This window comes from Oryctolagus cuniculus, chromosome 19 (genome assembly GCF_964237555.1).
Source record: "Oryctolagus cuniculus chromosome 19, mOryCun1.1, whole genome shotgun sequence".
Taxonomy (NCBI): Eukaryota; Metazoa; Chordata; class Mammalia; order Lagomorpha; family Leporidae; genus Oryctolagus; species Oryctolagus cuniculus.
In genome coordinates, this window is record NC_091450.1 from 43,935,240 (window position 1) to 43,962,388 (window position 27,149).

Here is a 27,149-nt window from a genome sequence, read left to right on the forward strand (position 1 = left end):
TTCCGTCTGCTGGTTCAATCCCCTAAAATGGCCACAACAGTCAGGGTTGGGCCAGGCTGAAGTCCCAAGCCAGGAACTCCTCCAGGTCTCCCATGCAGGTGGCCGGGGCCCAGGCACTTGGGCCGTCTTCCACTGCTTTCCCAGGCGCATCAGCAGGGGGCCGGATCGGAGGTGGAGCTGCCAGAACCCAGACCAGCACTCTGATATGGGATGCTGGTGTCTTAATTGGCAGCCTAACCTGCACTGTGACTCCAGCCCCGGATGCGAATGTCTTAACCACTAGAGCAGACACCTGCCCCTAAGACGTGGCGTTTAAATTAAATGTCTGTATTAACTTGGCCAAGATGTTAAGAGCTCCAAATAGGTCATCCTTGTCCTAGTTCAGACAGCAGCTGGGGGGCACCTGCTGGGCTCTCCTCCAGGGGTGGGTGGCAGCTCCCACCTGCCCACGCACGTCCCCACCACTGTCTTTAGAAACTCTCTATCAGTTCTGAATCTCCCCATTTCTCAGATGAGTGACGTGAGACCCCGTCAGGCTAAGCCCACCATCAAGTTCTCGGCCAGCCAGGCCAGGAGAGGGCTGGGAGCCAGGCCTCTAACACTTGGCCTTTTGTTATTTTGTTTGTTTTTTAAAGATTTATTTATTTATTTGAAAGTTACACAGAGAGAGGAGAGGCAGAGAGAGAGAGAGAACAAACCATCCAATGGTTCACTCCCCAACTGGCCACAATAGCTGGAGCGGGCTGATCCGAAGCCAGGAGCCAGGAGCTTCTTCCGGGTCTCCCACGCGGGTGCAGGGGCCCAAGGACTTGGGTCATCTTCTACTGCTTCCCCAGGCCATAGCAGAGAGCTGGATCAGAAGTGGAGGAGCTGGTACTCGAACCGGCGCCCATATGGGATGCCAGCGCTTCAGGCCAGGGCGTTAACCCGCTGTGCCACAGCACCGGCCTGGCCCCACACCTGGCCTTTTGTAACCTCTCTGGAGAAAGCCATCCATGGCCATCCTCTGCTTTGTGCAGCCTCACAGTGACTGCATTTTGCAAATGAGAAGTCTGTTAAGTTGCTCCAGGGTTCCCAGTTCTGAGTGACCAGTGGGGTCCGTGGGCTCAGGCCCTTGGCAGTGCCACACCAGGCTCTGAGGTCCTCCCCGTGTTGCTTTGCGCCCCAGCAGCGCGGGGCCTCTGCTTTGTGAGGGAGGCCTGTGCATTGGTGCTTCCTGCTGTCTGACCGCAGGGAGGAGAATGAGGTAAAGCCACTCTGGACGAGCGTCTCGTGAGAATCTTTCACAGGAAAGCCAAGTGCCTGCTCCCCCCACCTCCCCCGTTTGACTATGACCGAGAAAACATCATCCTATAGAAAGTTGGCAAGAGGTGAGATGGAGGACAAGTGCCACTCGCCTTCACAGAGCAGGCAGTCTGGGTTCACATAAGCCCTGAGGCCAGTGGGCCAGGCGGGCGTCTCTCCCCGAGACTCTAGAATGTTCTCAGCCGACTTGAAACTGTGGTCTCAGTTGCCCTGGTCAAGCAGAGCCCAGGAAGGCACCTGGGAAGCCCTTTGTCCCCTGTGGCTTGAAAGCATACTGGCTGCCAGGGCCTCCCCGGCTCTCTGTAGTCCACATTGGGCTGCCTCCTTTTCCCCAGGGGGCTCCCTGTGGGGGAAGTCAGAAGCAAACTGGTCCCTATAGCCTCCTAGCAGGAAGCCAGCCAGTCCTGGCAAGCCACGGGCAGGGCCACCTCACAGGTCCCCGGGGAGCCCCACGCTCAGCTGGGGCATCTCAGAGCGTCTTCGTGCTTTGGAAACGTGCCGGGTGGTGCCCCCAGGGCCCTCGGGGGTGGTCGGAGTTCCCTGTGCCTGCAGAAGCCCGAGGCCAGGCCTTCCTAGCAGGGAGGGCATCCAGGAACCGTACTCCTGGGACCCTGCCATCCAGGGGTGCCCGCCTGTGCGTTCTCTTTCCCTGATGCCCGGTAGCTGGGAGTCTCCACCACAAGGCGGTTGCGTCTCTGGTTCACAGGGCTCCCACCAAAGCAGTCTCAGGCCACCAGCCAGCTTGGCCAGCCAACATTTTTGTGCAAAACGGCACTCTGCTTTTGAAATGCCGAGAGATCTCCCCTTCCCTTCTGTGGGCTGCTCCGTGGTATTTCACACAGAATGGACAGTTCCTTATTCTGTTTGCCAGCGTGGAAAGTGTTTTCCTTCTGTGGTCATCTTGTTGGGTAGCCGTGTGTGTGTGTGTGTGTGTGTGTGTGTGTGTGTGTGTGTGTGTCTTGCCAGACCCGAGCTGATGGTGCTGGCCGCCGGGGGTGCCGGTGTGCTTGCCCTGTCCGGCACAGTGGGCTGCGTGCAGGGAGAGAAGTCAGCACAGTCCACCGCCCTGTGGTCACTCGCAGCCACTCACAAGGTTCCCGTCTGTTTGCAGCAACTGGAAGAAAAACTCAAAGGCCAGGCTGACTATGAAGAGGTGAAGAAAGAGCTGAAGTGAGTATGGAGCTGTCCACTGCCCTATGCACACCGGGGCTCCCGGGGCCACCTGCTGGCAAATGGGCCGGGGTCCTGGCTCGGCCGTGCCGTGGGCACTTGCACTCAGGCCTGTCGCAGAATGCTTGGGACTTTTTATGGAACTGTGCATTGAAAGTATCCCAGTGTGCACAGAGCCAGGGAAGCTGCCCCCTACCCAGATCATAAACTCTGAGCTCGGCGTCCAGCTGGCAGTCCCCCAACCCACAGCGGCCGCCGCCACCTCCTTCCAGCCCCGTCCTCCCGGATTGTCCCTGCAGTGCCAGCGCTCACATTCTCAGGCTTCCCGGGCCCAGCTCCCGGCCTGGCCCTCCCGCCTCCAGGCCCTGGTGTCTGCCTGGCTCCCCAGGCCCGCTGCCCCGCCCTGCACACGGCCGCCCTTGACCTTCTGCCTTGCCAGTCCCAGTCTCGGCTTGCCATTCCCCTCCATTCGAGGAAGCAGCTGCAGTGCACCAACGGGCCCTGCCAGCACCCGTACTCCAGCGCCTCTTCGTCATTCGCACCCACCCGGCTGTCTGCAGAGTGCCCCCTCTGGTCTCGGGCTCTGCCTCCCCCACCTCTACCTCTCCTCCCCTGCCATCCCCTGCGTCCCACAGCCACTCTCCCTGTCTAGTGAGATGAGCTCACCCCGCTCCCCATGCTCTTCCCTCGGACCCCTCCTCTGGCTCCCCTGGGGAGGGGGCTCCACTGTCCCCTCCGTGTTCTGCCCCTGCACAGGCTCAGCCCCCAGGCCTCCCTGAGCTCCGCTCACCCCCAGCCCACTGCCCACTCGGGGACGTTGGGTTCTACCCGATGGACCTGCGCCTGCCGCCCCGCCCAACCTCCCTTCCTTTTCCTGGTTTCCCTTCAAAGAGAAGAGGAAATTGGGTCTTTGGGTTTTGAGATTAAAGAACTGGCATGAAGGCCTGGGCCAGAACCCCTGCCCTGGGCCCTGGGCCTTGGTCCTGCCTTCCCCCTCCTCCCCCTCTTCCCCCTCCTCCCCCTCCTCCCCAGGAGCTGAGGCCAGGTCTGGCAAGCAGTGCGCAGCAGGGCCCATGGGGGTTTTGTCCTGTGAGGGCCTGCATCTCTCACGGCCGGACAAGGAGATGCATTTTTATCTATCCAGACACACTAAAGGACACCTCAAACAGGCGACAGACAGGGGAGCAAGCTCATGTCCCGAGCGGTATTGCCCGGTCCCCAACACACACCAGCGTGGCTCGGCTCACCCTCCTCCAGGCCCCTCCGTCCCTCTGTGTTCGTTCATGTCATAAGGCATGGTTCTGATCAGCATGGGGGGGGGGGGGGGACAAAGGATGGCCACCGACCTCCTGGGATGGCTCTTTCCACACGTCGTGGTGGCTGGACACTCCGGCCAAGCCACAAGAGCGCTGGGAAGGTCCACTTGGGGCCCCCGATTTATAAAGCTCCACGCTGCAGCCCCCTGCCTGGCTGCTCCCCGCGGGGACCCGGAAAGGAACGCTGGTGGTTCCTTACAGCCACACAGCCCCGCCTTCCCCCTCTCCTCCCGGTAGACTGACGGGAGGAAAGAGGTCACAGCCGAAGGAGCGAAGGAGTGGGGGAACAGCACTTTCTGGGGGGCGGGGCTCACTCCACTCCTGCCCTTGCTCAGGCCGTGGGAGACCTGAGTGCCTGGGACAGAGTAGAGAGCGTCCTCCCCTCCCCCCACCCAAGGCTGTGGGAGCCATCGAGGTGGGACGCTGCCCCGTGCCCGGCTCCCCTCGTCCCCAAGTGGGTGCCGGGGCGTGGGGAGCTCCCGTCTCCGTGGCTTCCTGGCCGCCCTTTCTCATCCCCCCAAGCTGTGCACACGCATCCCACTCGCAGCAGTGTTATGTCTGTGTTCAGCTCTACAGCTCGGCTCTGCGCAGAGCTGGTGCGAGTCCATATGGACTGATTTACATGCTGGCCAGGCAACTTTGCTAGCCAACTGCTCGCTGCATACCAGCTACTCCCGAGACATTGTCAGATCGCGCTGCTGCCAGGGGAGTCTGAGTTGTCAGCCCCTCAGTTCCCCGGAGAGCAGGAAGCCTTCATGTTCATGCTTCGCAGCATGGCTGGTGGCGAGGGGTCCAAGGGGGGAGTAACCACTGTGTCTTCCTCTTTCAGCATCCTCAAGTCCATGGAGTTTGCACCCTCGGAGGGAGCCGGGACCCAGGTACGCGTTCCATGCTGGCAGCCCTGGCGGGGGGGGGGGGGGGGGGGGTCTCTGCGCACGTTGAAAAACCCAGCGGGAGCAGAGCAGTGTGTCCCAAAGTGGCAGCTCGGTTCTGGTGGGAGCGGGAACAGCTTGGGCAGGTCCTGAGAAGGCACGGGGCAGGGTGACCAGTCACCGGCCAGCTGGTCACTGGTTGAAGGCATGTCACGGGGCGGTGGGGGCTGGTGGCGCAGCAGCCGGTCCCGGCGTCCACGTGGGGTGCCGACGTGAGACTGCCTGAGTTTGGGGACATGATAGAGAAGGTATGTGAGGAGTCAGAGAAGTTAAAAAAAAAAAACAGTTTCATCGGGCGCCTGAAAGCTTTGCAGCTGGAGCCCCAGTGTCAGACGGAAGGGCTGGGGGCGGGGCGCGGGCGGCAGGGCCCGCAGTGAACCCGGCTCTGCCCCGCGCAGGACTCGGCCAAGCCCCTGGAGGTGCTGCTACTGGAGAAGAACCGGTCGCTGCAGTCGGAGAACGCCGCCCTGCGCAGCTCCAACAGCGACCTCAGCGGTAGGTGCACAGGGGCCCGCGCGTGGGGCTCAGTTCGCTTCCGGGGGTCCGCGGCAGAGGAAGACGAACCGTGAGTGTGGGCAGATGCATGGCGGGAGCGTCGCCGTGACCGAGCGCCTTGACTAACGAGCGTCTGGTCCTCCTCCTCCTCCTCCTCCTCCTCCTCCTCCTCCTTCTCCTCCTCCTCACTGCTGCCCCCACCCGCCCGCCCTGCTGAAACCCGGCGACGAGATGTGTGCGCCGCAGCAAGTCTGCGGAGGTCGGTCGGCGAGCGAGGGGCGCGCGAGGGGCAGTGCAGCCGGCGCGCCCGCGGGCAGGCGGCGGCCGGAGGATGGTGTGGCTTTTCCGATCTTGTCCTAGTTGCGCGCAGACGGGCCAGGGGCAGGCTCCATGCCGCCTCCCGCTGGCTGTGTGTTTCCGGGGGCCCGCGTGCCCGACCTTAGCCTCTCCGTGCTCGTCCCGAAAGGGTGGCGTCACTCACTGACTGTGCTTCGGGGTTTGGCCGCTGATAAACCGCGGGCAGGTGTCTCGGGCTCTGATGATGTTGCCGTCTTAACACGTGCGCGCCTTCGATCGTGCGGACTCGGTGCGGTGCCTGCGCCTTGGGAGCAAGTGGTGGGAGAGAACGCACGAGTCCCAGAGTGTCAGTGTTTGCTGCTCCTTGGGCGGGGCCCGCCACCTGCCGACCCCCTCCTGTGTGTGTCACCGGCTCCTTGTCACTCACCCTAGGAGTTTGAGTCTTTGTCAAGGGGGATTCTCCAGGCTGCAACGTACAAGCAAGGTGCAAACATGAATGCATGTGGCTGGTGTAGGGGAGGCCTCGTTTGGCTGACTGAACAAATTCAATCGAAAAACAAACCAACACACCGCATTGGCCCTGGGACAATCCGCACTTTTTTTTTTTCGTCATTCCCTTCCGTGGGGCACACTTTGCATTTTGGTCTTGGTTTTTTTTCCCTTTGGAATCCCCCATAATGCATTCTGTTTGCCCTTCCTTGTAGGGTCAGCCAGGAGAAAAGGGAAAGACCAGACTGAGAGTCGGCGCCCGGGACCTTTGCCGGCCTCCCCTCCTTCCCAGTTGCCCCGCAACCCGGGGGAGCAGGCTTCCAATACTAACGGTACACACCAGTTCTCACCAGCGGGGTTAAGTCAAGACTTTTACAGCTCATCCCTGGCGAGCCCCAGCCTACCCCTGGCTTCGACAGGAAAGTTTGCACTAAACTCTCTCCTCCAGCGACAGCTAATGCAGTCCTTCTACTCCAAGGCCATGCAGGAAGCAGGAAGCACAAGCGTGATTTTCCCAACAGGTCCATACAGCACAAACTCCATACCTTCCCCAAGTCCGTTACAGCCAAGCCCAGACGTGAACGGCATGGCCCCGTCCCCCAGCCAGTCAGAAAGTGCTGGCAGCGCCTCCGAGGGCGAGGAGATAGACACTGCGGAAATCGCCCGGCAGGTCAAAGAGCAGCTCATCAAGCACAATATTGGACAGCGCATTTTCGGCCACTACGTCCTGGGACTGTCGCAGGGCTCCGTGAGCGAGATCCTGGCCCGGCCCAAGCCCTGGAACAAGCTGACCGTGCGCGGCAAGGAGCCATTCCACAAGATGAAGCAGTTCCTGTCGGACGAGCAGAACATCTTGGCTCTCCGTAGCATCCAAGGCAGACAGAGAGGTGAGGGGCGGCCGCGGCCCGGCGCCGGCGCGTGCGTGCGTGCGTGAGCGTGCGTGCGTGAGCGTGCGTGCGTGCGTGCGTGCGTGTGACGAGACATCTGCGCATCACATCAGATGACGGTTCTGTCCGGTGCCACCATGTCCAGAGTGAGCTAAGTGGTTAGGTGTGGGAGACCTGGCCTTGGAAACTGGCCCAGCACCTTGCACTTGGTAACCACGGCGTGTCTCGGACTGGAGGGAATTAACGTGGCGCACAACCTGCGTGCGGGCGCGGTTCGTGTCTGCGGATCCGATCAGCCCTGGGCGCTGGCCCCACGCTGCAGGGGGCCCTTGGGTGCCGTCCAGCCCCGTAGCCGCAGCGGCAGCAGCACCGGCTGGGCTCGGTCCTCGTGGGGGGAGAGCACAGCAGAGACAAGACCTCTCCTCTCGCCGCCCCACAGGAGGGGGGCGTGCCAGGGTCACCTCCCTAGCAGCCTTGGTGACTTCCTTAGCGGGAAAGTCGTAGCCAAACGGCCGTCCCTGCCCCACCTTCCATCCAAAGATAGACAGAAAGCCAGTCCCATCCATGACTTGAGGAGCTCCTTCCCTCTTTGAAATCGGCAGAGAGAGCCGTGATTTTTGTCGGACGCCCGTGGAGTTGAGAGCAGTGCCCGTGTGCCCCGGGAGCCCGGAGCGTCGGGGGCGGCGTCCGCTGCAACTGAGCGTCTCTGGGGAATTCCCTGTGCGTTCGTTCCAGCCTGGCGGGCGAGCTGCTTACAAACAGTGCCTTGTCCCATGACCCCCCCTGGGCCGCCACCGGGTCCCTCTCTGATTGCCTCCTGTAGGGGAGCCGCGGGCCCTCCAGGCCAATCGGCCAGGAGGAGCGTCTCAGGCAGCCCTGAGCCCTTCTTTAGCGACAGGTGGCTCAGGTCCATGTCACACAGCCCATGCCGTCAACACCACCGTCCCCTGATTGTTTTGTTCTTACCACACTTGTTTTTCAACAGAGAATCCAGGCCAGAGCCTGAACAGACTATTTCAGGAAGTACCGAAACGAAGAAATGGGTCTGAAGGTATGTCGCAGGCAGGCGTTTTTCCTTGCAATCAGTAGCCTAGGAAGCAGCATGTCCTGGAGCTGTGTAACTGGGTTAAAAACTGTGCAGTGTGGTTCTGGCCTGGAACCTGATGAAAAAACAGAGCTAGTAAGTATAAAACAAGGCACGGGTCCAGGGGCGCCCAGCCCCTTCCCCCTGAGCTGCCCGGCTCTCCTGACCGCGCAGCACGCCCGAGGTGTCCCCTTCCCAGCAGCCCCCCAGGCCCAAATCCTAAAGCCGTCCCGATCCTGACTACAGCACTTTGCCGGTTTTTCTCAGAAGCAGGTGAGGGCACACCGCTCGTTGCTCTGAGAAAAATCAGGTGGCCGAGTGAAAGCAGATACCACCGCTTCCTCGTTCTCCTAACAAACGTGTGAAAGTCCCCCCGCCCTCCCCCGTATGGAATCCATGCCCCCCCCCCCCCGCAGGGGCCACCGCCCGGCTCCGTGGCGGACTTGATCTAAGTGGCGTCATGTGGCAGATCTTATTTAGCAAGGCAGTGAGAAACTGAAACACCTGGATGGCTTCCAGCCCCCGGGCCGCCGTGGCTGCCGTGCATCCCCACGCACGTGTGGCTGATCTGTAAGGCTTGGTTACCACGTGGCTGTAAGAACGCGTTCCGGTTTTGAGGAATTCCTGCGGGCTTCTCTCCCTTGTTCGTAGATGTCTAAAAGACAGGAGGTGGCAACGGACCCGCACGTTTTAAGGGAAGCCTTGTGCCCCCTCCCCCCGTGCGGCTGAATGAGTGACAGATAAGGAGCCCCGGCTCTTCGCTTTGCTGCCCCTCCGGGTCCCCGGTCTGGGCGCCCGGCCTCCTGTGGGTGCACGGAGCCGGAGCAGTGCTTGGAGCTCCTCTTAAATGACTCCTGGAGATCAGTGCCTTTTAAGCGTCCGTGCCGTCTTCTGCCGGGTTGAGCGATTTGCCCTTCCCTGGTACGAAGTCACTGGGAGAAGCCAGCAGGAGGCCACACCCACCTCCTCCCTGCAGCCCCGACCCAGGGCTCTCGGCCACAGTGACGTCTGCTTGCGGTTCCTGGGCCAGGTTTGGATTTGAGGTCATCGCCGTGACTTCTCCCCGCAGGGAACATCACCACCCGGATCCGAGCCTCAGAGACTGGTTCCGACGAAGCCATCAAGTCCATCCTGGAACAGGCCAAGCGGGAGCTGCAGGTGCAGAAAACTGGTACGGCCGCCACCTCCTCCCCCGCTCCGTCGTCAGGGGCCGCGGCTGCCCAGCGGTCTTGTTTTCCGTAGAGGATGGGTTTATGGAGCGTCTGGGCCCAGGCAGAGAGCCTGGGTCTGTGTGATGCGTTGTTTCACTAATGGTCAGCAGTCCCTACCCTGGAATCCCCTGAACCTAAGTCAGCAAGCGCTATTCCCAAGCAGCCTTCTCCCAGTGTGCCCCGGGCCTTTGCTACCTGGTGGTCCTCCCCCTCAGCCCAATGAGACTGAAGAGAGACGAGTGGGACAAAAGTGCCCTGCGGCTGCTCGCAGGAGCCCCCCCGGGGCCCAGCAGGGCGGGCGTCTCCTGTGGGCGCAGAGCTGAGAGGAAGGGGTCATCGTCCCTCTGCCTGCACTGGCGGTCCCGGGAAAGGAGCTCCAGCCACCATCAGTCCGCTTTCCCAGCTTCAACACGGCGCCCACGCTGCCTCCCACCCGCAAAGCCCCGTCCCGGGACACCTGGCCCAGCGGCAGGCAGCCTGACTGCTGAGCCCGGGCACCACCCCGCTGGCTCACGCAGTGCGGGTGGGGCTGAGTCCTCCGGGCTGGGCGTCGCCGCCCTCCTGATGGTGCTCAGCTGAGCCCTTGTAACCCTGAGAGAGGCTGCTTGGGCCTGGTGTTCCTGATGGCAGCTCAGCCCCAGAGCTAAGACACTTGCTAGATGCTTTCAGCATAGGAAACCCCAGGCCCCCATCTCGTGGCCCAGCCCCATCTCGCGGCCCAGCCCCCCTTCCCAGGGTCCCGAGCAGTGGGACGTCATCCCTGTGGCGTCTCGAGCCTGGTGGACAATGGAGCCTCCAGACTGGTTGGTTCTTGCTGGCGCTGGCTAGAGGCGGGCACGGGCAGCCCCAGCAGGGACCGCCTGGGGCCGTCACTTCCTTCGCTGCCTGGTTCCTTCCTGGGGATGCCGTCGGGGCTTCATAAGCCAGGCAGAGCCCTCGAGAAGCCGCAAAGGCTGTGGCTCTTGTTTGGGGCATTTTTCAGCATCCTTTAATGTAGTTAAAAAAAGAAAAAAAAAAAAGCCCACTTCTCTGAACCCCCCCACCACCACCACCGAGGCGTGTGATGTGGGGGACGTGAGACAGAGCCAGGAAGGCGTGAGACCCCCGCAGTGTCCTGCACTCGCCCGGCCCCTCAGCCCAGCGCCAGAGACAGGGCCCGGGCCTCTTGTTGCTGTTTTTTGTTTTGCTTTTAAGATTGATTGATTGATTGATTTGAAAGTCAGAATTACACAAAGAGAGAGAGAGATCTTCCATCTACTGGTTCACTCCCCAAATGCCGGTAACAGCATAGGCTGGGCCAGGCCGAAACCAAAGGAGCCAGGAGCCTCCTCCAGGTCTCCCACCTGGGTGACAGGGGCCCAAGTACCCCGGGCCGTCTTCCACAGCCCTTCCCAGGCCACCAGCAGGGAGCTGGACCAGAAGTGGAGCAGCCAGGACACAAACCGGCACCCGCGTGGGATGCTGGCGCCCCAGCGCCTTTCCCGGCTGTTTTCTTTAACTGAAGAGTAGGAACTGCACACGTGTGTTGGGTACATGTGCACATCGTGTCTTGCGGTTATTCGTGGAGGTCAGGGTCTGAAGTCCTGGCAGACAGCCTGGAGGGCGTGTCCCAGCTGGTGTGTAACAGGCCCCCAGGCGGATAGCAGTCTCTGTCCTCACCGCTCAGCAAGACGCCTGGCGGGGAGGGGCGGGCTGCCGCCCTCCTTGCTGGCTGGGCAGGTGGGGTGAGGTCGCTCTGCGTGCCCGCCCGTCTCACCCCTGCGTTTGCCCCATGCAGCGGAGCCGGCCCCGTCATCCTCGGCGCCCAGCAGTGGGAGCTCAGACGACGCCATCCGCTCCATCCTGCAGCAAGCCCGCCGGGAGATGGAGGCCCAGCAGGCCGCCCTGGAGCCCCCCGTGAAGCCCACCCCGCTGCCACAGCCTGACCTCGCCCTGCTCACCCCCAAGCTGCTGTCTGCCTCGCCCATGGCGGCCGCGTCCAGCTACGCTCCTCTCGCCATCTCCCTGAAGAAGCCTCCGGCGGCCCCCGAGGCCGGCGCCTCGGCTCTGCCCAACCCCCCGGCCCTCAAGAAGGAGGCCCAGGAGGGCCCTGGGCTGGACCCCCAGGGAGCAGCGGACGCCGGCCAGGGGGTCCTGCGGCACATGAAGAGCGGGGCCTGGAAGGACCACTGGTGGGGCGCCGTGCAGCCCGAGCGCCGGACCCCCGCCTCCGCCGAGGACGTCAAGGCCGAGGAAGCTGGCGGCGGGGGCGGGAAGGAAAAGGCGGGCAGCAGCCAGCCACGGAGCGAGCGCTGCCACCCGCAGGGACCCCCGTCCTCGGAGTACTGGAAGGAGTGGCCCAGCGCCGAGTCCCCCTACTCACAGAGCTCGGAGCTGAGCGTGACCGGGGCCAGCCGCAGCGAGACGCCCCAGAACAGCCCCCTGCCTTCCTCCCCGCTCGTGCCCATGGCCAAGCCCGCCAAGCCCTCGGTGCCGCCGCTGACCCCCGAGCAGTATGAGATCTACATGTACCAGGAGGTGGACACCATCGAGCTCACCCGACAGGTGAAGGAGAAGCTGGCCAAGAACGGCATCTGTCAGCGGATCTTCGGGGAGAAGGTGAGGGGCCCGGGGGGAGCCGGGCCTTCCCCTCCGTCCTCACGACAAGGGCTATGGCCGCCACCCACTTAAAGCAAATTTCTTTTGAAGATTTGTTTAGGAGCTGGTGCTGTGGCATATCGGGTAAAGCCATCGCCTGTGATGCTGGCATCCCATATGGGCGCCGGTTCGAATCCCGGCTGCTCCACTTCCCGTCCAGCTCCCTGCTAATGTGCTTGGGAAAGCAATAGAAGATGGCCCCAGTGCTTGCACCCCTGCACCCACATGGGAGACCCAGAAGAAGCTCCTGGGTCCTGGCTTCAGACTGGCTCACTTCCAGCCATTGTGGCCATTTGGGGAGTGAACCAGCGGACGAGAAAGCTCTCTCTCTCCCTGTCTCTCACTGTAACTCTGCCTTTCAAATAAACTAGCCTTTTTACAAATTATTTATTTTGTTTGAAAGGCAGAGTTACAGAGGGAGATGGGGAAAGAGAAAGATCTTCCACTGGTTCCCTCCCCAAAAGGCTGCAACGGTCAGGACTGGGCCAGGCGGAAGTCAGGAGCCAAAGAGCTTCATCTGGGTCTCCCACATGGGTGCAGGGTCCAAGCACTCGGGCCGTCTTCCGCTGCTTTCCCAGGTGCATTCGCAGGGAGCTGGATCAGAAGTGGAGCAGCCAGGACACAGCCCAGTGCCCATTTTGGATGCCGGCATCGCAGGCGGTGGCTTAACCTGCCACTCCACAGGCCAACCCCTAAAAAAATGTTTTTAAGATTTATTTTTTTAATTATTTGAGAGGCAGAGTGACAGAAGTGGGATGAGAGAGAAAGAGAAGCCTTCTGTCTGCTGGTTCCCTCCCCAAATGGCTGCAGTATCCAGGGCTGGGCCCGGCCAGAGCCAGGAGCTTCTTCCAGGTCTCCCATGTGGATACAGGGGCCCAAGCACTTGGGCCATCTTCTGCTGCTTTCCCAAGGTCATCAGCAGGGAGCTGGATCAGAAGCAGAGCAGCTGGGACTCGAACACATAGTCTGCTAGGGAATCCGGCAGCACAGGGGGCCGCTTAACCCGCTGTGCCCCAACGCCGGCCCGCACCACCCAGCTCAGTCACCCCGAGATCCTCAAGTGTTGCTTTCTCCCAGACGTCCAGAGGGGCCACGGGGCAAGGGTGCCTGCTCCCTAGGTCCGTCTGCCGAGCCCCCTGCAGGCCAGGTTCTGGGCTGGGCCTCCCGTGCCAGTCCCTCCTCAGCTCTCTCAGGAGGGAAGATGGTGAAATTGTCACGCGATGGGAACCTGAGGTGTAGAGAGGTGAACATCTCGTCCCACGCTGGCAGGTGGCTAAGTCCAGCTCCGGCCTCCACGGCCAAGGACAGCTAAGAGGTGCCTGTCCAGGCTGTTTTGGCCACAGTAGACCCGATCCGATGGCCCAGGGGCAGCGAGTCCACAGAGCACTCAGCGTGGGGCAGGTGCTCCCTCCTCACGTGGCTCAGCCGGGGCGGGGTGAGGGGCTGCCCACGCCGTTCCTCCTTGGCCCAGGAAGTGCCAGCTGCAGACCCTCTGTGTTCCCAGCACTTGCCACGGTCTGGAGCGTGGGGATTTACCGTGCCCGTAGAGCCTAAGGTAAACACACGGCCCCAGCATCATTTTACAGTCAGACGTGCCGTTCTGATTGTGAGGGGCCACGTTCCACTCTGCCTTCCCGGCCGGCAGCACCGACTCATGCCCCCAGCGCAGGGTCGTCCGAATTTCACGCAAGGTAGTGAGGGAGTGGGGATGAGGAGGATGCAAGTCCTACAGCCCCTGGAAAATTTCTAGCTCAGCGTTGTAAAAATACCGCTTGAGAACATTTAAATAGACATTTGTGCTCCTGCCTTAAATGTAGCAGAGACTTAATAGCATTGAACTTGCTTGGCCCAGCAGTGTAGCTTATTCTGGAACTGAGAACTTTCCCGAAGAGTGATCGGAGGCAGCCCCTAAATATCCCCGGGCTGCATCTGCGCCCTGGGCGGTGTTTGTGCCCATACATATGCATGGCCATATGCGTGCGCCAGAGAGCGCGGCCATGTACGTGCAGCCTGTCACCGACGACAGCTCAGCGCCACTCCCAGCCTGGCTCCCCGCCCCCACCAGCTCACCTCTGGGCCCCAACCCCCGAGCAGGGCGTGATCAAAGGCCACGAACCTTTCTCAGCACCACCCTGGCTCATCCCGCATCCTGCCAGCGTCCACTGTTGCTGCCTCTCAGGTCCTGCGCCCAGCACCCCAGCCTTGCTTGGTGCCCCCGGGTAGAGAGCAGGGTGCTTCTCAGTACTTCCTCTTCCCCTGCAGGGTGGCAGCCGTGCAGCCTTGGCTGGTTCAAGACCTCCCTCTTCTCCCGAGCCTATCTCCCTGGGAGCTGGGAGCCGTGGCTGTAACCACGACTCACCCAAACCACCCCCCCCATACCAGGGCATCAGGCCCACCGGTGACTTTCCAAATCTTGTTCTGCCTCCTGCCATTCGTCACCACCCCCGGGCTGTGGCCCCTGCCCAGGAGTCAGCCCTCAGTGCCCCCCGTGGGCTGACATCCCCACCACACTGCCACCTGGCCGCGTGTGTCCCTGAAGCATCTTGTGGCATCATCCGGGTACCTGGGCACTGACGGCCGTGTGCTCCTGTTGTCACCGCAGGTGCTGGGCCTGTCCCAGGGCAGCGTCAGTGACATGCTGTCCCGGCCGAAGCCGTGGAGCAAGCTCACCCAGAAAGGCCGAGAACCCTTCATCCGTATGCAGCTCTGGCTGAACGGCGAACTGGGCCAGGGCGTCCTGCCTGTCCAGGGGCAGCAGCAGGGGCCAGGTGAGGGCAGCCCGGGTCCTGGAGGGGCGGGGACACAGGATGGTCCGCCCCCGAGGGGAGGGGTCTGACGCAGGGAGGGCGTCCTCCTGTCCAGGGGCAGCAGCAAGGGCCAGGTGAGGGCAGCCCGGGTCCTGGAGGGGCGGGGACACAGGATGGTCCACCCCCGGGGGGAGGGGCCGATGTAGGGAGGGGCAGAGGGAGGTGGCACCTGGGCTGCTGCTTAGGCCTGGAGGTAGACAGCTGCCCCTCCCCCGCGCCACCTGTTGCCATGGGACCCAGTGGTTTTTAGGAGAGAGGTTGTGCCTGGGCTAATTTTATAAGCAGCAGCAGCAAATGAGTTACCAATTAAGGAAATGCTGTTTATACATAAATATAGGTAAAAGTCAAGTGGCTAAATCAAGAAGTCAGGGAAGAAAGCAGCCAAAGGCACAGACGTGACAGACGTCGTGAGCCACGGCTTCTGCCTGCCCCCAGTGCCATGCAGGCCCGCACGCCCGTCCCCACCCTCCCCAGGGAGGCTGAGGGTCTGAGCCCATCGCTCCTGGCACTGCAGCCAGTTAGGAAGCCGGGAGCCCCGGGAGCCCCGGGCCTCGCTCGCACCTCTAACCCTGGCCTTTCTCCCATTTAGTCCTCCACCCGGTGCCGCCACTACAGGACCCCCTGCAGCAGGGCTGCGTGAGCTCAGGTAACTAGCCCGTCGCGTTGTTCCTGTGCGAAGCGTCACTGCCCTGTCCCCTCCCGATAGCGCCGTCACTTTGAGGGTGGTGTCCCCGGACCCTAGGGAAGCAGCCATCTCGGGCGGCCTTTGTCACTCGGCAACACGTCCCGAGACCCCTCGAGTTGTAGCGAGGCCCCCAGCAGGATCCCACAAGTGGACGGGCCCGTTCAGGTTAGCATCCTGTCAGGAGCACGGGCCTCATTCCCAGTTTGCGGCATTTTACGAGTCACGTGGCTACAAACGGTGATAAAGGGAAAGAGATAAGGATCCTGTGGGCGGAGCCGCCTCCGCCGTCCACTGCTCGCTCCGCTCCTCTGCGGGCCCGCTGGTGTGTCTGTCCAAGGCCGGGGGCGGAGTCGGAATCCATACTCCATGCCACAGAGGCTGCAGGTCTCACGCAGGGCAAGCCGCCGGCACCCGGCACCCGGCACCCTCCCAGCAGGTCATAGTCAGAGACTTGGCGAGTATCTCGTCCACCTGGGAGACCTTGTGCAGCCTTGGAGGGAGGGACCGGGGCAGAGCGGAGTGTGAGGAGGAGGGGTAGCAGGGGGGTCCACACGCCCCTGAGAGCCGCTCAGGGTGAGGCCCAGGGGAAGGCAGCTGGCTGGCAATGGCTCCTGGGAGCAGGTGGCAGAGGGTGAGGCTCAGGCCACCTGCTGTGGGCATGGAAGCCCTGGGTCTCAGGGGAGGTCTCCCGGGACTTGGTAGCCCTGCCCTGAGGACGTGTGGCCCTGGCGCCCGGCCATGGCTCCCACCACCTCCTCCTGCCTGCCCGCCTCTCCTCGGCCCACAGTTGTAATGGAGTCTTCCTCAGCCAGCTCCCGAGACAGCAGCACCCTGAGCTTTGTTCTCTCTAAGTGTACCTGTTGATGCCCCACTGATTCATGGGAAACAAAGCAAAGGAGGACCTTTTGGGGGGGGGGGGACTAGCTACTGTGCTGCGGTGGCTGTGGGGTCCCGAGCTCAGCGCAGGCCCCCTGAGACCGCTGTGTGGTACACGTGCCCTTGTTTGAGTCTGGCCAAGCTGGCTGTGGGTGTCTCTGGCTGCCTCCCCGGTTTTCTAGCTGCGAACCCCTATTCCTGAATTAAGCAAGCCATCGCTCTCGGGCCTGGCTGCGTGAGCGTCGGCCGTGCCTGCACGCGTCCTGGGAGAGAAGTGTTTTCCCTCCGACCCTAGCAGGCCATTGTCGTGATGCTTGAACCTCCCTCTGACGCTGTGTCCCGCGTGGAAGCAACGCGCGAGGCTCCCGCGAGGAGTGTGGTCGATGTTTGTCAGCTATCAGATGGCTTTAGAAAGTCACCCAAGGCTCTGTGGGTGGGACTGACCAGGGGTCTCCGTGAGACAGCGGTGCTGGGAGGGAGGTGGCTTGTGGGTCCCACGCTGCGGCCAGCGGCGGGGAAGCCACCAGCGGAAGCCCTCGTGGGGCGCAGGTCTCCTTCTCGGAAGGCTCTTTGTTGTCAGGAGTGGTTCTCTCTGCGAGGGAGTTGCTAAGAAGCACAGAGGCTGTGCCTGCAGCGTATGCGATTTAGCCTGGAAAAACAGAAATCTCTTAGAACGATGCGTGTTTGTGAACCCTTGGGGGCAGCGGCTATAGGGGAGCGGGCCTCTGTGCCCGAGACTTCCATGGGATTCTGATCCCCTCTTCTCTCCGTGGCTACCACGGAACCCTCCCAAGAGGCCCCAGGACACAGAATGAGGCTCTGACTTTGAGGCAGCACCGTTGGGTCTCTGCTGGGAGCTGCTGGGCCTGGCAGGACCAGGTGGCTACAGGCAGGTAATGCCAGCCCCAGCCTGGTTTGCCCCTGAACTTCCAGGAGAAATGCCCGGGCCCCCAGCCTCCCTCCCTGCGAGTCAGGACCTCACGAGACCCACCTGCTGTCCAGGGGGCCCATCCCAGCCCTGCAGGGAGAGCTGGCAAGGGCCTGACGGGGTGGCGGGCACTGTGCTGCCACCACGGACCTCGGGTGGTCTTGCTCACCCTGGCTGCCGGCCCCGGGAGCCCGCATGCCTCCTGCACAGCTCTGCTGCCTGCGGCACCTCTGTTTCATGTCAGACTTGCTAATGGGTTGTCCGCAAAGGGGAGAGAGAGACCCTACTGAGAGAGAGAAGTTACTGAGGCCTCTAGAAAGGGTGAGGTGAACAGTGCAGCCCCTGCCTGTGCTGTAAGTAACGTTTTTTAAAGGGAGGTTTTTAAAGGACAGATCTGTGGATCAGTGGCCCATTAAGGTGGGTAGCTACGTAGGTAGATTTTGGGGGGAGTGGGGGAGTCTTAGTTTCCTACAAATAGTTTTATGCTGGCTTCTTTCAAAGCCCCCCGTGTGTGGGGGCCCTGGGGGTGGCCCTCGGAGCCTGCGTCCTGGCTGGCACCCATTATCCTGACCTCGCCCTGCGCTACCCAGGGGAGGCAGGGAGCGCCAAGGTGACATTGGTTTTTTAAAGGGAGGTTTTTAAAGGACAGATCTGTGGATCAATGGCCCATTAAGGTAGGTAGCTACGTAGGTAGATTTTGGGGGGAGTGGGGGGAGTCTTAGTTTCCTACAAATAGTTTTATGCTGGCTTCTTTCAAAGCCCCCTGTGTGTGGGGGCCCTGGGGGTGGTTCTCAGAGCCTGTGTCCTGGCTGGCACCCATCATCCTGACCTCGCCCTGTGCTGCCCAGGGGAGGCAGGGAGCACCAAGGCAATGCTGGTTGGCAGGTTCCTTAAAGGGAAGCAGACAGGTGCCAAGGAGACAGGTGCGCAGACAGGTGCAGAAAGAGACCCCAGCAGCCACACCCGCACGGTGCCTCAAAGCCCATCTCGCAGCCACAGTTCCATGGGGTGATTCACCTTTTGGCCCCTGGGGACGGGAGGAGACAGGTGCAGGGGGAGGACAGAGGAGGAAGGAGGGGACCCCCCCCACACCGAGTCCCTTGTAATTTCAGGAACTCCTAGAGGAGAGCTGCCCCCGCCTCGTGTACTTTTATTTTTTTCCATTGTTTTAAGATTGTTTCAGTTGGTTTCATTTTTTTATTCAAAAGGCTGAGAGAGATCTTCCATCCCCAAATGCCCACAAAAACCAGGACCGGGCCAGGCCGAAGCCAGGAGCCCAGACTTCCATCCGGGTCTCCCACGTGGGTGGCAGGGACCCGGCACCTGAGCCCCCACCTGCTGCCTCACAGGGTGCGCGTTAGCAGGGAGCTGGGTCAGAAGTAGAGCGGCTGGGACTTGAACCCGTCACCCTGAGAGGCGGACATGCCAGGAAGGGGCTTACCTGCCGCGCCAGAGGCCTGCCCCTGTGAGGGACGTGCCTGTAGGGCCTGGCACCCCTGCAGCCCACGAGCTGCTCGGCCTCTGGCCTGCAAGCCAGCGTCTGCCCAGAGCGATTGCAAAGCTGAGCAGGCGAAGGCCGGCCACGCCTCCCACGAAGCAGAGAGGCCCCAGCCTTTGCCCAGCCTGAGTCAGGGGCTCTGCGTTCCATCTCCTCTGCCCACGGAGAATTTCACGGCTCCGGTCGCCGTCCCCGTCAGCGGGGGGGGGGGGGGGGGGTCCTCTCTCAGACAACAGCTGCTGCCGTCCGTCCCTCCCGTGGCAGGACTGGCCTGTGCCCTTCGCTCCCATGGAGCCCGTGCGGGTGTGGCTGGCCACAGCCCCTATCATGAATAGGCCAGTGTCCCTTTAAAAAAAAAAAAAAATTAAAGATTTAGTTATTTATTTGAAAGGCAGAGTGACAGAGAGGGGAGTGACAGAGATCTCCCATCTGCTGTTTTACTCCCCAAATGGCCACAGCAGCGAGGGCTGGGCCAGACTCAAGCCAGGAGCTCCATCTGGCCGTCCCACGGCGGGTGGCAGAGGCTCAAGCGCTTGGGCCGGTGGCTGCCTGCCCAGCACGTTAAAGGGAGGCTGGGCTGGAAGCAGGGCCGTGGGCACTCCATGGGGCCTGCACCCCACGCAACTCCCGCCAGGCCACCCGCACACCGTGGCCGGGGTGTGAGCGCGTGGACTCTGCAGTGAGGTTCTGGTGCAGGTCCCTCCCCTGGGTTCCGTGGCTAAAGGTCGGGGGGGGGCATTTGGATAGCTCGCAGGTCAGCACGAAGGAGGAGCTGCTGCACCCCCTTCCCCCCTCCAGAAATTTTCCTGGCGCCGGCGAGAAGCAAGCTCCCCACTCACCATCTCAGAACGGATTCAGGGTTTTCAGGGTTTTGGTTTTATAAGATTTATTTGTGAAAGGCAGGATTACAGAGAGGTAGAGGTAGAGAGAGAGAGAGAGGTCTTCCATCTGCTGGTTCACTCCCCAAATAGCCACAGTGGTCGGAGCTGGGCCAATCCAAAGCCAGGAGCGAGGAGCTTCTTCCGGGTCTCCCACACGGGTGCAGGGGCCCAAGGACTTGGGCCATCCTCCACTGCTTTCCCAGGCCACAGCTGAGAGCTGGATCAGAAGTGGAGCAGCCGGGACTCGAACCGGCATCCACATGGGATGCCGGCATGGCAGGTGGCGGCTTTACCCGCTACGCCACAGCGCCGGCCCCTGGATTCAGGTTCTTGAGAAGCAGAGTTCCCATCCACTGTTTTGCTCCCCAAATGCCCTCACAGCCAGGGCTAGACAAGGCCAAAGCCGGGGCCAAGACCCAGTTCAGGTCCCCCATGTGGGTGGCGTAGGCAGAACTCCATGGGCCGTTGGCCACTGCCTCCCAGGGTCTGCAGCCGCAGGAAGCTGGGGTCCAGCCAGGCCTCCAGTGCAGGGTGCTGGCGTCTCCGCTGCCGCCAAGCGCCCTTGCCTTAGCCTAGAGCTGACTTTGTCCTCTTCTTTTTCGTGGAAATGGATCAGTGGAAGCAACCGCTGGTTCTCTCCTAACCAAGTGATTTCTAACCCTCGTGAGGAGCTGAAAGGTTTGTTATGCAACTGGTTTGGGCATAGATGGACCTGAAGCAGAGGAGCCACGTGCAGGACCGGCTGTGGCTGGAAGGTGCCACTCACGGGCCCCGGCCCTGGCCGCCCCTGGCGTTCCCTCTTTCCTGGCCTTGGCCGGCCCTGGGGCGCTTTCATCAGGAGTAACGGTGCAAAGGAGCTCTCCACTCCGACATCCAGGAGAGACGAGTCTCCAGGCTCCGCCGCACCCTCCCTGCCTGGAGGCTGTCGCCTGGCCTGTGCGCGCGGCTGCAGGGCTGTGGGGAGCCCCGTGGCACTGAACAGGGCGGGGTCAGGAAGGAGGGCATCCCAGCCCAGGAGCTCCGGGGGCCGTGTGCAGAGGAGGCACCCGCTGTAGAAATCCAGCCTCGGGGCCTCCATCTCTACTCCGTCCCTGTGGTCACGGGAGGGCAGTAACGGGAGGAGGATTGTCTCGACTTCCGATTGAATCCTGCCCGTGTGCGCGGGAGAGCCTGGCGGAGGCCACAGCGCGGGGCTCCGTGGCTCTGAGAAGTCCTAGAAGGAAAAACGGGGTGTGAGTCGGTGGGCCTGGGACCCCCAGGCGCTGGGCCGCCAGCCTCAGGTGCAGCGCCGCCTCCCAGCGCGTGCCACAATGCTCCGCAGGTCCGAGTCAGTGACCGCGGGCTGCGGGAGATGCTCGGTGAACATGCACCTGCTCTCCGCGGAGGGATTCGGCTGTGCCGCAGCTGCCGGGCTGTGGAGGCCCTGGGGAAGACGAGCAGGGCGCGCCCCCCTGAAGCGTGAGGCTGGGGGCGGCCCCTGCGCCTCTGTGGGAAGGGGACGCTGCTTTCTGTACCCCCTGTCCCAGCCACTTCGAAACTTGTGGGGTTCGTGGTAGGGACTGGCCATGGGGTCCTGGAGCAGCCACCCCACAGTGCCAGCAAGGGCAGACAGCCATGCCAGTGGCCGTTAGCTTCCATAACAGCCCAGTCGCCCCTCTCGGGGGACACCGCACCTGCAGACCCCACGCAGCCCGCAGCCTGGCTGATGTTCTGTTTCAAAGTGGTGTCCAGAAGGTGCCCTCTGTAGGCTTCCAAGGCTGTGCAAGTGTCCTGGGGCCATGGGGGCCAGACACCTCCCTCCCCACTCTCCAGGAGGGGCTGCCCCTTGCAACTCGGCCACCAGGGCCGCTGTTCCTGGAGCAGGATTTGTCATTGACCTCACCAGAGAAAGGAGAGGAGTAGTGAGCAGGATTTTTTTAATTATTATTGAATATCTAGGTTTTTATTCAAAGCCTTTTTTTTGGTCACAAAATGTTAACTTTCTAAATGCTTATGCTTTAAGAAACCCATTGACCACCTCTATCTGCCAGGCACCTTCCCCAAGGCCCCGCCCCAGTCTGCGGCATTTCCCTCAGGATGGGCCGCACAGCTGGGTGTGTCTTCTGCACAGATGGGAGCAGGCGCTGCGCCCGCCCCTCTCGCTTAGGTGAAGAATTTCCTCCTGTTCACAGCTACGGGGAATTCCTGTATCTGGCGCCATCGTATTTCATCGGGCCAGTCACTATTGACAGACACGTCCATCGATTTGTAATAGCAAACCAGAAGAAGCAGCCCTGCGGTGACCCCCGGGGGCTGTGCGTCGGCAGCTCCTGCCCCTTCATGGTTGTGTGGCCTTGGGCAAGGGGCTCCACCCCCGTGTGCCTCCGTTTCTCCTGTGAAATGGGCAGAGTGAGGGACCCGCCTGCTGGCCCCTTGCAGGGCTTCGGCAGGTTCATGGGGGAAAGCTTTGAGAACCGCGGGGGCGGGGGCGGGGCGGGGGCGGGGCCAGGGCGGCGCTGGGGCGGGGCCAGGGCGGTGCTGGGGCGGGGCGGGCGCCTACTCTGCCAGCACCGCCTCGTCTGCGCTGTGCGTCTCCCGTGCTCGCGCACGATTGCGAGGACGGCCGGGCGCTTGCTGGCTCCTCCGGTAGAGGTGGCCAGACACCAGCGTGGCTGGTGGCAGCCCCTTGGTCCCCTGCAGGACCCACGCGCAGCTCTTGGTTCCAATTTTCGGCTCCTTGGAAACACCACTCTCTGTCTTTGCCATTTGCCTGTCCATGCTCCATTCCTTAAAGTCCACCTAAACCTTGACCTTCTGGCCTGAAACTTGGGGTCATAGCTCGTGTCACCCCCGCCATTTGGGGCAGGCCCTGGGGCGCCAGGCCGTCTGGAAAGAGGCTGTTTTCCTGCACCCCGTCCTGGCCCATGGCGCCCCTCTGGGAGAAGCTCCCACGGGGCCCCATTCTTTCTCTCTGCTGCGGGCTCTCTGCTGAAGACAGAGTTTCCAGTCCACTGGGCACTCGGTAGGAGAGGCAGAAGTGGGTCAGGGGAGTGCGTGAGGACTTGAGTTTCTAGGGGTGTCTGTGTGGGGAGGGGCTGAGCAGGTTAAGTGCCTGTCGGCCCCCTGCTAATTATAGAAAGGCCGGGGGGAGGTGGGGAGAGGGCCCGGGCACGGTGCTGGTGGCTTTCAGAAATGCAGACAGCTCCCTGCCTGCAAGCTAGGAAGAGCAGAGCCCAGTGGTGTCAGGGTTTCACCCCAGCTGAGGAGCAGGTGGATGAAGCCCGTGGGGTCCCGAGACCAGTGTCCTGGCTGCCCCAGAGGGGTCTGCAGGGGCCAGTGCCCGGCCTGGGCACCAGGGCCCCCAGAGTGGGGGAAGCGTTGGCCCCTGGGGAACTGTGCTCGCACAAGTCAAGGCCAAGGCCGTGCTTCAGAACAAGGAGTGAGAGGGGGTTCACATCATAAATGGGCAAATACCAGAAACCAGCACCTGCCAGAGAGAACAGGTGATCTTGGATGTCTCCGTCCTCCGGCTGCAGCCGGGGAGTTGAGTCGGTGAGGGGGAGGGGCTGTCAGCCCACCAGGGGCAGCATCCGACCCAAGTTTAGCAAGGTTGCTTCTCCGAAGCCCTTGCAGTTGCTGTTGAACTTGGAGGACATACACTGTGGCCTTGGGGCCTTCCCCTTGCTAGGGGCAGCCCTGCCCTGCCACTGCCTGGGTGAGCCCCTGCCAGGTCCCCACTGCCCTCTCCTGTGTTGAGGGGCCCGCCCGGGGGCTTCCGTAAGTGACTCATCTCGCTTTTGGGTTTTCTTTTAAACATGGCTTGAGCCTGAACTGGCAGATGTTGGGTTTGCCCTTTCTATAAGGGCCGACATCAGTGTGTCATTTGGCGCCTACATAAAGCAGCCAGACCGCCTCTGTACCAGCTTGGCAATTAGGAGGGACCGGCTAGTGGCGTCTGGTTTGAGAAGGAAACTTCTAGAAAAGCCCTCGCGGCAGCGTACCTCTGGAGCCTAATGGCCCAGGAGGGAGGGCAGGGTGGGCGCCCCTGGGGGGACACTCCTGCCTCACGACCAGACCTTCTCCTCCCCGAGGTGGGAGGAGAGGCGCAGCCCCCACAGACTCCGCCCCCCGGGAGCGCAGCAGCAGCAGGTACCCCGAGTTTTGCAGGAGAGAGAGACGGAGCGCCTGGGGCCGGGCGAGCAGGGGGACTCCCCAGGGGCAAGAGGAAGATGTTGTAATCAATTACCACATCATAACACTGATGTGTGATAATTACCGCGCGTTCTCCCGAGAGCCGCTCGTTCATGGTCCACCGCCTGATTAATATGCAAATAATAGGCTGATTGCTTGATGAATGCACAGAACGCGTCCGCTGATAACGTGAGCGCTGGAGCGGGAAGATGATAAATTACTTTTACTGACTGTCCTACATTAAGTACCCTTTCTCAACAATTTCATCACAAATTAAGTAAAGCAGTGCGGCGAGATGAAGAGGATGTGTAAGACCATGAACGCTGATGGCTTTTCCGACACCCTCGGGCGGCCAGGTCAGCAGACCACCTGCGTGGGGTTCACAACGCAGGCAGCGGCCGCCGCACCTGTGCGTACCACCGGCCGTGGTCAGCGCGGATCCTCTTGGGAATGTTTCGTTGCAGCCCAGACACCCTCGCCAGGCGGCATCTTTGAAAAGGGGGCAGGCACGGCCGGCGCCGCGGCTCACTAGGCTAATCCTCCGCCTTGCGGCGCCGGCACACCGGGTTCTAGTCCCCGTCGGGGTGCCAGATTCTGTCCCGGTTGCCCCTCTTCCAGGCCAGCTCTCTGCTGTGGCCCGGGAGTGCAGTGGATGATAGCCCAAGTGCTTGGGCCCTGCACCCCATGGGAGACCAGGAGAAGCACCTGGCTCCTGCCATTGGATCAGCGCAGTGCGCCGGCCGCAGCGCGCCAGCCATGGCGGCCATTGGAGGGTGAACCAACGGCAAAAGGAAGACCTTTCTCTCTCTCTCTCTCTCACTGTCTACTCTGCCTGTCAAAAAGGGGGGGGGGAGGGGAGGCACTGTGTCCTCTGCACAGATGGGACCTGCCGCCACGGGTGCCCAGGAGCGGCCGGAAGAGGAGGTTCAGAAAGACCACGGGGCTTAGGACCACCCTTGTAGCACTTGGGGCAGCGGGAGCTGCCTGCCAGCCAGGGACTTGGTGAGAAATGAGCGCGTTTGCCCAAAGCCGGAAGTGCACCCCCCGAGAAGGAGAGAGGATACGCGTGCACAGCCGCACATGCACACACGCACACGCACACCCGTGTGCACACAGCGAGCCTGCACACACACAGAGTGATTAATCTTTGATGACCGCAGGGCAGTTCGAGGGCTCGTCTTTCCCTGTGGTGTACGTACGCAGATGAGACACGCGGCTGCTCTCCACGCACGGGGCTGGGCTGCACGGCCGTGTTAAGTTCACACACACAGCCGGCTCAGTGATGAGGTCACTGAGCGTCACCTGAAAGTGACGTTTCTGAGTCCCTGTGGAGCCGTGGCTTGGTAACTGTGCAGAGACACTCACTGACATTGGAGGCTATGCTTGTTTGGGATTGGACCGTCCCAAAAGGGAGGCCTGCACAGGCCCTTGGGAGCTGCAGGGCCGTCCACACATTGGCACGGGTGAGGGCACATCACCAGGTATGGCAGTAGGGCAGTGTGCGGTGGCACAGTGAGGGCCAGGAAGAGCTCCCAAGAGTCCCCGAGCCCTGCTAACAGCCGTGCGTCTCGGTCCCAGCTCCGCACGTCCTCACATCCCACTCAGACTCAAAAGATGAAAGCGCGCCTTTTCGTGTCGGCCTCATCTTAGACACGTGACCGGACTCCGTCAAGGGCAAGTTCAGTGCCGCTGCCCCCCAGGAGGGAGGAGGTGTTGGGAAACCGCAGAGCGGGTAGTGCGGGAGTGGAACGCAGGAGGTGGAGTGAGCACAGCCCCGCCCCTTGGTATAGAGGAGCGTGGTCTCTCCCAAGAGAGGGCCCGCAGCTGGTGGGGACCACGCAGAGAACAGTGGGAGGGCACAGCCCCCGCAGGCACCGTGTCTGCGTCACAATCTGCCCGTCTCCAGGCAGCTGGGATGCGCTCCAAACTGGCGGTCACCCTGCCACGGCTTCTGAGCCTGCCCTGGGCGTCCTCATGAGCCACCAGGGCTCCTGCTGAGCCCAGGATGTGCCCCGGGCACCCAGAGACAGTGTATCCTTGCACTTGGCCACCAGGGCTCCGGAGGGCACTCCCTGCCCTCCCCGCCGATCTTTGCCAGGACATGGCCCCCACCCCGGGCCCCGCCTCTGCCCGCTCGTCTGCGTGCACAGTCACGTGGGATTCCCGGGCTCGGCCTGGGCTCCAAGCCCAAACTCTGGACATAATGAAACAGGGGTGCGTCAGCCCAGCCGCCAGTGAAATAATGTTTGGGTTCTTGTCAGAATGTCACGGAGTCGCCTGTCATTTTGTTTCAGCAACTTGCCCCCGTGAATGCACACCTCGCCTTATGGCACGCCAGCAGTAAAAATGTCACTTACAATAATTACTTTTTGGTGAAAATGCTCGCTGACTTCCTACCTTCAAGCTGTTTTTTACACAGTGGGGAGATAATAAGAAATGACTTTATCCTGACTGCTCAAATGCACACTAAATGGAATTGGGAGTTATTATTACTGCAATGGAGAGCTGGGTACGGAGCTGCAAACAGGCCTCAGATAAACGGCAGAGGGCTTTGCCACGGGAAATTATAGCCGGTGTGCGTTTTCGATTGGCTTCTCTTGGAAACTTAAAGCAGCCGTTATTTGCCTACTGCTTTTGGAATATAATATTTTTCATGATCCTTTTATAGTTCCTGTATGCCTCGTGGAACCCAGAGGGCCTGGAGCCACTGTCTCCTCGCTCTGTGTTCGCTAACCGCACTCCTCTATGCAAGATGTGACACCTTGCAAAGCAGAAATGCACCCCCCAGAGACGACATTTTAAATGCAGCACCTTCCCATTGCTGCCAAACTTGGGTGGGTGCACTGAGCGGCGCAGCTTTGGCAACACCCACGTCAGGCATCTCTCTGTGGTCCCAGATCTGCAGCCTGGGGTGTTTTGCCTGGTGCCAGGCAGAGTGTGTGACCCGGGTGCCTTCCAGACACGCCAGAGTGAACGGACAAGCCGAGCAAAGGCAGCAGGCGGTGGAGGTGTGCGCCGGGGGGATCCATCTGCGCGTGCGACCTGGACCACGCCGAGCTGCCTGGTTCCTCCCCCGGAGCGTGGGTTCCCGCTTTACCCGTGGCTGGCAGAGTCGGCCGGACGCCCTTGGCACCTGCTGCACTCATGGCTTCCTTCCCCAGTCCCAGGGCCGGGCTGGCTTTCTGTAACGTTTTCAAGTTTTGGGCCTTCTCCTCCGTGGGACGTAGAGAGCCTGCGTGCAGACGAGCAGACCCGTCCCTCTGCCTCTAAGGTCGCTGGGGCCTGGGGTGCGGCACTGCACTCCCGTGCAGGCTGCCCTTGGAACTTGAGCCAGCCGGGTCCTTGCCAGATGTGTCGCTCTGGGTACCGTATCTTTGTGGGAAGCAGCTGTGCCGCCTTCACCTCATGAGAGGCGTGTGAGCTATGACGGCCTCAGCCCAGTGCCTGCATACAGTAGGTGCACAATAGATGTCAGCTTGGA

At 61.6% G+C, this 27,149-nt stretch overlaps 1 protein-coding gene across 12 annotated transcripts in view; it reads left to right on the plus strand.

The window, feature by feature from the left end:
• The window catches only part of CUX1 (cut like homeobox 1), a 312,734-nt gene that overhangs the window by 247,073 nt on the left and 38,512 nt on the right, over positions 1–27,149 (plus strand). For 4 of the 12 annotated variants that reach the window (XM_051837958.2, XM_051837957.2, XM_051837953.2 and 1 more), the window contains exons 12-20: positions 2,417–2,475; positions 4,621–4,669; positions 5,122–5,218; positions 6,220–6,891; positions 7,877–7,942; positions 9,045–9,146; positions 10,964–11,784; positions 14,426–14,591; positions 15,220–15,276. In XM_051837958.2, the coding sequence (XP_051693918.2) occupies positions 2,417–2,475; positions 4,621–4,669; positions 5,122–5,218; positions 6,220–6,891; positions 7,877–7,942; positions 9,045–9,146; positions 10,964–11,784; positions 14,426–14,591; positions 15,220–15,276 (2,089 nt within the window). The remainder of the gene's footprint in view (positions 1–2,416; positions 2,476–4,620; positions 4,670–5,121; positions 5,219–6,219; positions 6,892–7,876; positions 7,943–9,044; positions 9,147–10,963; positions 11,785–14,425; positions 14,592–15,219; positions 15,277–27,149) is intronic. The other 8 variants (XM_051837966.2, XM_051837967.2, XM_051837965.2 and 5 more) reach the window with 4 other exon arrangements.